Source organism: Centropristis striata, chromosome 5, assembly GCF_030273125.1.
Source record: "Centropristis striata isolate RG_2023a ecotype Rhode Island chromosome 5, C.striata_1.0, whole genome shotgun sequence".
Lineage (NCBI taxonomy): Eukaryota > Metazoa > Chordata > Actinopteri > Perciformes > Serranidae > Centropristis > Centropristis striata.
The window spans coordinates 1,070,252-1,080,119 of NC_081521.1; the positions used below are offsets into that span (position 1 = coordinate 1,070,252).

A 9,868-nucleotide genomic window follows, 5' to 3' on the forward strand; every position below is an offset into this window, starting at 1 on the left:
CAGACCGCCATTACATTTTTCATCTGGCGGCCCCCCTAGCGGCAGTGCATGCACCCTTGGGGGTCCACGCACCACCCTTTGGGAACCCCTGGATTAGACAATAACAATAACAACAATAATAGCTTTTACTGGCCTCATGAACCACTCAGTTAAACTTTATAAAATGTTGTTGAGAGACTTTTAACACGGAAGAGAGAACAAAGATGAACCAGAACCAGAGTCAATAAGTGATTTTTTATATAATAATCACGTTTATTTTGTAGCTAAGTGTAGCATGATGATCTTTATTTCTACAAATTTGATCTTTCTTCCAAACTTCTGGCCTCTAGTGTCTGTATTAGTTTATTAAAAGCATTAAACACAAATGAATTAAATCCGATTTAAATACTAAAAACCATGTTTGTGTGTCTTGTTTCAGAGCTGAAGTGAAGGAGATCATCAGAGTGATGGAGTGCTTCAACACGCTGCTCCTCAAACTGAGGGAGGTGCATGAGAGGGAGGTGGAGGGTAGGTGGAGGTCTCCATCACAGTCACACACCATCCAATCAGATCATCTGGATCAACTAAACAGCTTGTTGTTGTTGTTGTTGTTGTTGTTGTTGTTGTTGTTTGTTAAACAGGTTGGCAGGTGAAGATCCAGGAGCTGTCCAACAAGAAGGGCTGGTGAGTTATTAACCTTCATAGGACTCAGTTATTAACCTTCATAGGACTCAGTTATTAACCTTCATAGGACTCAGTTATTAACCTTCATAGGACTCAGTTATTGACCTTCATAGGACTCAGTTATTAACCTTCATAGGACTCAGTTATTGACCTTCATAGGACTCAGTTATTAACCTTCATAGGACTCAGTTATTAACCTTCATAGGACTCAGTTATTAACCTTCATAGGACTCAGTTATAAACCTTCATAGGACTCAGTTATTAACCTTCATAGGACCCAGTTATTAACCTTCATAGGACTCAGTTATTAACCTTCATAGGACTCAGTTATTAACCTTCATAGGACTCAGTTATTAACCTTCATAGGACTCAGTTATTGACCTTCATAGGACTCAGTTATTAACCTTCATAGGACTCAGTTATTGACCTTCATAGGACTCAGTTATTGACCTTCATAGGACTCAGTTATTAACCTTCACAGGACTCAGTTATTAACCTTCATAGGACTCAGTTATTAACCTTCATAGGACTCAGTTATTGACCTTCATAGGACTCAGTTATTAACCTTCATAGGACTCAGTTATTAACCTTCATAGGACTCAGTTATTAACCTTCATAGGACTCAGTTATTAACCTTCATAGGACCCAGTTATTAACCTTCATATGACTCAGTTATTAACCTTCATAGGACTCAGTTATTAACCTTCATAGGACTCAGTTATTAACCTTCATAGGACCCAGTTATTAACCTTCATAGGACTCAGTTATTAACCTTCATAGGACTCAGTTATTAACCTTCATAGGACTCAGTTATTAACCTTCATAGGACTCAGTTATTAACCTTCATAGGACCCAGTTATTAACCTTCATAGGACTCAGTTATTAACCTTCATAGGACTCAGTTATTAACCTTCATAGGACTCAGTTATAAACCTTCATAGGACTCAGTTATTAACCTTCATAGGACCCAGTTATTAACCTTCATAGGACTCAGTTATTAACCTTCATAGGACTCAGTTATTAACCTTCATAGGACTCAGTTATTAACCTTCATAGGACTCAGTTATAAACCTTCATAGGACTCAGTTATTAACCTTCATAGGACCCAGTTATTAACCTTCATAGGACTCAGTTATTAACCTTCATAGGACTCAGTTATAAACCTTCATAGGACTCAGTTATTAACCTTCATAGGACCCAGTTATTAACCTTCATAGGACTCAGTTATTAACCTTCATAGGACTCAGTTATTAACCTTCATAGGACTCAGTTATTAACCTTCATAGGACCCAGTTATTAACCTTCATAGGACTCAGTTATTAACCTTCATAGGACTCAGTTATTAACCTTCATAGGACCCAGTTATTAACCTTCATAGGACTCAGTTATTAACCTTCATAGGACTCAGTTATTAACCTTCATAGGACTCAGTTATTAACCTTCATAGGACTCAGTGAAATACTTTAAAACTCCACATTTCAACCCTAGAGAATATTGGAGGATATTACATTTAGCCAGAATGTGTAAAAAACACATATGGACCCGGGGGAGGGGCGTAATATTTAGAAAAAAAAGTTTACGAGATTAAAGTGGTGAATCTGCAAGAAAATTTGCTTTTTTTCACTTTTTTCTTGTAAATTTGCAACTTTTTTCTCAAAATATTACTTGGGGACCCTGTTTAGAGATCCACTGGAGTTACAGGATATAGTCCTTGGCCTGATGAATAAAGGGTTAACACCGTTAATAGCTAGTAGCGGGACGAAATAGCGTCCGCAAGAGGAAGAAGAAGAAGAAATCCACAGTATAACAGTAGTGCAGCACTGGTCCCATCAGATATTGCTGGATGGGACCAGTAGGGACCAGTGCTGGGGAGATTGCCCCGAGGCCCTAGTAATAATAATAATAATAATAATAATAATAATTATAATAATAATAATAATAATAACTGTTTGGACAGTAGATTAATGCTTGTGTCTCTGTGGTTGTTTTGTCTTGTCTCCATGGTAACAGTGACACCAAGAGAATGGAGGAACTGTTCACCAAGAACCAGCAGATGAAAGATCAGCAGAGGGTTCTGGTGGAGAACATCAAGACTCTGGAGAACAGGTGCTAGCTTACCTTCTGATTAGCTTCTGCTCTACAACGTGTGTGTGGGGGAGATAATGATAATATGTGAATATGTATAAACACACAACAGGCCAAAAGTTTGGATGCAGCACTTTTCTGTTAACTGGGTGTTTAAGTTGTGTGGGTGCAGTCAGAAGCTGAACATTGAGGTGGTGATGGTGCGTTCAGGTGACTCAGGTGTTTGTGCTGCAGGTTGAGGGCGGGGCTCTGTGACAGGTGCACCGTCACCCAGGAGGTGGCCAAGAGGAGGCAGCAGGAGTTTGAAGCCACTCAGATGCAGAGTCTGCAGCACATTTCTCTCCTGGGTATTAAAATCATCGTTCATCTTCATCCATTCATCTTCATCTTCAGAGTTACACAGTTTCTCATGCAACATTTATTTTATGTCTTTCATCACAAGTCTACGGAAGCCCTAAACGACCATGCATTCATGTAGTTTTTCCCTCCGTTTTCTCGTTATAACAAGTTAATGTCATTTGTTTTCCAGAGATAACGAGATAATGATCTGTTTTTCTCAGGAAAACAAAGTTTTGAAAACAAATGAAATGACCTCGTTATCATGAGAAAACGGAGGGAAAAATACTACATGACTACATGGTCGTTTAGAGCTTCTAACAGATCACCAGATCCTTGTGTTGTTCTCCTCTTCCTGTTAATAACTGGTGTGTTGTGCAGCAGGAGAGATGAACATGGTGAAGAAGGAGAACAAGAGACTGAGAGAGGAGCTGAGGAGCTTCAGAGCAGCTCTGGAGTCAGTAAATATTGTTTAAGGATGTTTCTCCATTCTGATTATAATATCTGTTATTACTCAGAGAGAACTCTCCAGGTAGCCAGAATGACCAGAACGCTAGAACAAAACTCTCTCATGATGATTAACACATAAACTAAACTAGCATTGGAAAAAACAATACATGAGCTGGCCCACACTGCCACAAGGTGTCAAAACAAGATCATTTGGTGTCTTTTTGGTCATTTTTGGTCATTTTGTGTCTTTTTTGTGTCTTTTTTGAGTCTTTTTTGTGTCTTTTCTGTGTCTTTTTTAGTTATTTTGTGTCTTTTTTAGTCATTTTGTGTCTTCTGTGGGTTTTTTTTGGTAATTTTGTGTCTTTTTTTGTTTATTTTTTGTCTTTTTTTAGTCATTTTGTGTATTTCTTTTGGTCATTTTGTGTCTAACATTAAACACAAAAGATTGCATTAAAAATGCATTGAAATGCTGAATGCACACTGCAAAATTCGAAAAAAACCTCTGCAAAACCATCAGTAAAATCCAGTTAGTCCACTTGGTGGAGGTGGTTTTAACCTTAGCTGATAAAGAGTTGAAGCATTAAATGGAACATGGAAACTTCTTGTGCTTTAATGGACTCCAGAGGGTTCCTGCAGGAACGTTTGACCTCTCTTTATCTTTTTAGTTAGTTGGTTGGTTAGTGTGGAACATAGTTAGTTTTCACTATTAAAACCATTGTGCATTGTTTACATGTCAACACATGTTGAGTTGTTGTGTTGTTTCCTGTGTAGCAGAGGAACCAGCAGCTCCACCAGCAGCTCCTCCACCACGGAGCTGAAGACCAGCAGCTCCCCAGACCTCCCTCCTTCCTGTGGCCTCCTCAGCAGGAGCAGAGAGCCTCCAGCAGGGGGCAGCGTGGCCGTCAAGACAGAGGAGCAGAGTGGAGAAGGTGAGGAGGAGGAGGAGGAGCAGGAGGAGGAGGAGGAGGAGGAGGAGGAGGAGGAGGACATGTGTCTGTTTGTTTGTTTGTTTATTGATTATGATGTCATTAAGTTGTTGTTTGTGTTTGTGGTGAACAGAGAGTGAGAGACAGCTGAGAGGGATCAACGGAGGACACTTTGTAAGTTTCACCAGCATCATTCATGTTTACATGCAGTTTATAAATATTTATATTTTGCATATGCATTCAGATAAATGTCTGTTAAATATCCAGGACACATTTAGAGAAGTTCATGGTAAAATCTTTAATTTATGCAGCATTCATAAAGTATTTTCTGGTCAATTATATGGCAGAACAGCGTTTCTTTAGATGGAAAAACTTTTTATTTATACAGTAAAATATGGAATAAAATGTCAATCTGAAACATGAAATCAACAGTGTTAATATCATTTTACCGTAATATTAGAAAAAGTTGCACCGTATTTATTACGGTAAAGTTCTGCTGGTTTTTACCATAAAAACACCTGTTGTTTTTATTTTTATTTTTATATAGTGTAGCAGCACATTTAACCTCACAGTAACATGTTATATCTGAGACAGGCTAGCTGGGCCTTTATGCTAAGCTAAGCTAAGCTAAGCTATCTCTCTCCTGGCTAGTATTATATTCAGGTTCATATCAATCTTCTCATCTAACTCTAGTTATTATTTTTTATTCTGTCTCTCCAGGACTCGTACAGGCCTCTGTCCTGGAAGACAGACCCGGGCGTGGCCCGTCTGGGGGACAGGAGGTGAGACAGGGACACATCAATAATTAAAGATAAAGAAAAACTAAAACACTTTGGGATAATCACCAAAATTCAGCATTAACTGCTCATATTTCAGATTTTTGTATGTTTTTATATTCCCTTACACTACGCTTTACTGAAAAACTAAACATATAACTGTATATATTATCTTCTTATAATTATAATAATTATAATAATAATAATAATAATAATATTTTATTTGTAGAGCGGAAACAGCTTCTTCTTCTTCTAGGTTTTCCAACAGCTGATTGATTGAGAATTTTATTTCGAAAAATGTAAAAGTCAACAAAAACACTTAAAGTAATATAAAATAATAGTGAAATGAAAATAAATATACAATGAGAGAAATAAAAGTGTAAAAAGATAGATAGATAGGACTGATAAAATAGATAGATAGATAGATAGATAGATAGATAGATAGATAGATAGATAGATAGATAGATAGATAGATAGATAGATAGATAGATAGATAGATAGATAGATAGATTTTGTATTTAAATAGCTGATCAGTCATGAGTTAAATCTTAGCTACACTGTAAAAAAATGTCTGTAGAGTTTAGGGTGAAAAACTGTTAAATGTACTAAACACCATATCTATATCTATATCTATCATATAAGTATTTTCTGGTCAATTATATGGCAGAACAGCGTTTCTTTTGATGGAAAAACTTCTTATTTATACAGTAAAATATGGAATAAAATGTCAGTCTTAAACGTGAAATCAACAGTGTTAATATAATTTTACCGTAATATTTTAAAAAGGTGCACCGTGTTTATTACGGTAAAGTTCTGCTGGTTTTTACCATAAAAACATCAGGTGTTTTTTTACAGTGCAGGTTGTTGACAAACATTCTTGTTGTGTCTCTTGTTTAGAGCTCAGAGTGTTGACGGAGTGGACCAGCGCTCCTCCGTCCCTCTTCCTCCTCCTCCTCCTCCTCCTCCTCCTCCTCCTCCTCCTCCTGCTCCTCCTGCTCCTCCTGGGGAGGTGAAGCCGGTGAGACATGTCCTCCATGCCCCGGTGGCCTGCCGTCCTCAGCCCAGTAAGACCAGTACGGTGACGCTCCACTGGCCTCTGTCTGACCCTCCTGACTGGGTCTCAGCTCCAGAGACTAGTCTGGTCCTCCAGCCTGCTCCCAAACTAAACCTGCCCCGCTTCCCCAGCCTGGTGCCCTCCGGCCCCCTGCCCTCCAGCTCCAGGAGGTCTGGGTTAGGGTCGGGGTCTCCCTGGCAGAAGCAGATCTCCCCCGTCCCCCCTAAAGAACCCACGGTGGTCTTCAGACTGGCCAACCTGCCAGAACACATGGAGGGTCCCAGCAAGCCTCAGGAGAAGAAGAGCTCCAGGACCGACAGGGTCTCTGGGGACGGGGTCCGGGAGCCCTACGAGGGTCCTCTGGACCTGTCGGACCGGGGGAAGTCCAAGTCCCTCCAGACACCCAGAGAGGGGTCTCCTCTAGTCCCCTCAGGGGGAGACAGAGTCCAGAGGAGTCCTGACAAGGACGGGAAGACCAACGTATCTTCACATGGACAGTTATCATCATCATCATCATCATCATCATCATCATCATCAGGGTCTCCTGGTGTCCCTAAACCTCCATCAGGACCCTCCGAGACCCCCACCGACCACAACCACAAGGTGGGTCCATGGTTAGCACATACACACTGTACTGCTACAGAGCTAACTGTTAGCCTGTTAGCACATACACACTGTACTGCTGCAGAGCTAACTGTTAGCCTGTTAGCACATACACACTGTACTGCTACAGAGCTAACTGTTAGCCCGTTAGCACATACACACTGTACTGCTACAGAGCTAACTGTTAGCCCGTTAGCACATACACACTGTACTGCTACAGAGCTAACTGTTAGCCTGTTAGCACATACACACTGTACTGCTACAGAGCTAACTGTTAACCTGTTAGCACATACACACTGTACTGCTACAGAGCTAACTGTTAGCCTGTTAGCACATACACACTGTACTGCTACAGAGCTAACTGTTAACCTGTTAGCACATACACACTGTACTGCTACAGAGCTAGCTGTTAGCCTGTTAGCAATTTGCAGACTGAACGCTAAGGGGTTAACATCCCCTCCGGCTCTGCAGCTGGGAGAGACTGCTGTAGGAGGACTGGGCGGCTTCAACTCGTTCTTACTCTTCTTAACGAGCCTCTGGCCCCCGCGGCTCGTTAAGAAGAGGAAGAACGAGTCTCCAAAAGTCTCCAGTTAGTATTCAGATTAGAGGCGTTTCCACTCACGTTGTTGTGTTCTCCTCCAGCAGGTGATCAGAGAGCAGGAGCAGAAGGAGCAGAAGGAGCAGAAGGAGCAGAAGGAGGAGGTGAAGACAGAGCAGACTAACGGGAAGAAGGTTCCTGTCCTCACCATCTCTCTCCGTCCAGGTGAGGAGATCTCTTCTTCTTCTCTATATTTACTGTAACACCAGGTAAACTGACTGACTTCCTGTTTGTGGAGCAGTAGTGATGCTGGAGAACCTCAACTCTGCTGCTCTGCAGGAACCGCTGCTGGCCAGAACCAAGGTAAGGAACAGATCGGTTCTTTCTTTCTTTCTTTCTTTCTTTCTTTCTTTCTTTCTTTCTCTCTTTCTTTGTTTCTTTCTTTCTTTCTTGCTTTCTTTGTTTCTTTCTTTCTTTCTTTCTTTCTTCTTAAGGTAAGGAACAACAGGTACATCTATGTTTGTTATTTCTTGTTTTTCCAGCTTCTCTTTATTGGGTTTTTTCTTTTCATTCACATACAAAAATAAAGAAGATAATGATGTTAATTTATGCTTCAAATCAACACGAAAGAACAGAATGATAGCAATAAAAAAACAAAAATAAATATAGAAATAATATAACTTGGAGCATGTCAAGTGTTCTAAAACTTACAGTTGTTAATTTTTCATGGGTTATATTTGGTATATTAGTCCATAAATGGCGGTAAAAGTTGTTATTTTAGTGTGAAAATCTGAGCTGTTTGACTTTAAATAAAGGTTTGTTCCTGTTGTTCCTCCTCTTCCTCCTCAGTCTTCATCAGCTGTGGCAGGAAGCAGCTCAGACGATCACGATGAAGAGGAGGAAGAGGAGTCAGAGCAGGAGAGTAACCATGGCAACAAGAGGAAGAGAGCGTCCGTGGAGACGGAGACGGACAGAGACTCAGAGACAGACAGTAGGACACTTATATTCTTCTAATGTCTGAGTAAATAAAGAGACAACAACAATAGAGAAAAATAGAGAAAAAAGAAATGATGATGTTATGATTGATATGATTTATTGTCCAGCTGAGACCTGGTGATTATATGATGCATTATATTCATTTATCAGGACTCTGGACGTGTTATCAGCTTGCTAAAACGTGGCACAAATGAATGAAGGATGAGCTGGTTATATTTTGGGGGTCAAAGGTCAAGATCATGATGACCTTACAGGCATACTGTTCTCATTATTAATTAATATTAATCCTTTCTGTCAATCAGAGGAGCTCTAAATAGTATAATCAGTTGATCTGTGATCTGATGTGGCTCAGTTATGATCATCTGAACATTTCTTCTGTTCTGTCTTTATTTTTACATCCAAGTAATCATCAAAAGTATCTGTAGTGGCAATTTTGTCAGAAAAAAACCCAAAATTAAACTTAAAACAAACTTAATCAAAATGCCACTGATGCACCATGAGCGTGTGGTGTCCATGCATGATTAATAGTTCCAAAGGTTTATTTTATCCATTGTGAGCAAGCAAACAAACGAACACAGAAACATGGCTCCTGCTGTAATAAACCATCGGCCCACCCAGGTGCATGCTGGTCCTCTGACCACCCTCCTACCTATATAACATCAGGCGCCCATGGTGCCAACCCAAACTCCATAAAACCCAAAATATAATATGTAAACTAAATATGCTAAACAATAATGATGATTAAACTAAACAATTAACTAGCAAAACAAAATATTCTCAAAATAAACAAACGTCTAGAATAATCAAACAATACTCATTGTTAATAATAAACTAAACAGACAACTAAATACTAACAAGAACTAAATAGCTCCAACAGTATTATATTGTTGTTCCAGTTTCTCTGTCACTGAATAATAAAAAGGTGATAATGTTGTTTTTTCCTCCCAGACGTCCATCAGGAGAGGAAGATCAAGATCACCGTGAGGACGGAGGAGAAGAGCTCCTGTTAGACCTCATTTCACCTGAACACTGGAGATCTACTGCTGCTGGTTCTGACCACCAGGGGGCAGCAGAGACATTATCATACAGACACATCACACTATGGTTCATACACCACCATATTTACTATTCATTTAGACAATAATCTCATGTTAGTGTCAGCTGAAATATGTTGCTCTACTTATCTCTGTTCTGCTCTGAAGCTCTGCTGCTGAACAGGTCCAGTGTTTTATTGAGACCTTTATTCTGAAAACAGTCGTCTGCTGAGAAGAACATAACAAGACTACGCTGATAAAAGGTGTTTAAAACCAGAACTGTAAAACCCAACTGGTTGTTTTTAACTTAAATATTTGAGAGACAACAAAAACAATGGAGTTAAATCAAATGAATCTTGATATTTGACGCAATATTTTAGGTTAAAGTGACTTTTGCACAAATCTTT

At 39.7% G+C, this 9,868-nt stretch overlaps 1 protein-coding gene across 1 annotated transcript; it reads left to right on the forward strand.

Moving 5' to 3' along the window:
• The first annotated feature begins 446 nt into the window (after positions 1-446).
• rbbp8l (retinoblastoma binding protein 8-like) lies at positions 447-9,437 on the forward strand. The gene is made up of 13 exons (XM_059332378.1): positions 447-507; positions 621-663; positions 2,674-2,769; positions 2,983-3,095; positions 3,466-3,541; positions 4,306-4,482; positions 4,598-4,634; positions 5,181-5,242; positions 6,134-6,893; positions 7,587-7,656; positions 7,733-7,794; positions 8,281-8,422; positions 9,376-9,437. Exons 1-13 carry the CDS (start codon positions 447-449, stop codon positions 9,435-9,437), a joined length of 1,761 nt encoding a protein of 586 aa, XP_059188361.1.
• The last annotated feature ends 431 nt before the right edge of the window (positions 9,438-9,868 follow it).

Bases quoted from the DNA above. Each gene is read 5' to 3' on its own strand.
- rbbp8l (XM_059332378.1), top strand. From the start codon at position 447: ATGGAGTGCTTCAACACGCTGCTCCTCAAACTGAGGGAGGTGCATGAG. The intron at 664-2,673 runs GTGAGTTATTAA...CCATGGTAACAG, and splicing joins CTGTCCAACAAGAAGGGCTG to TGACACCAAGAGAATGGAGG. The intron at 7,795-8,280 runs GTAAGGAACAGA...CTTCCTCCTCAG, and splicing joins CGCTGCTGGCCAGAACCAAG to TCTTCATCAGCTGTGGCAGG.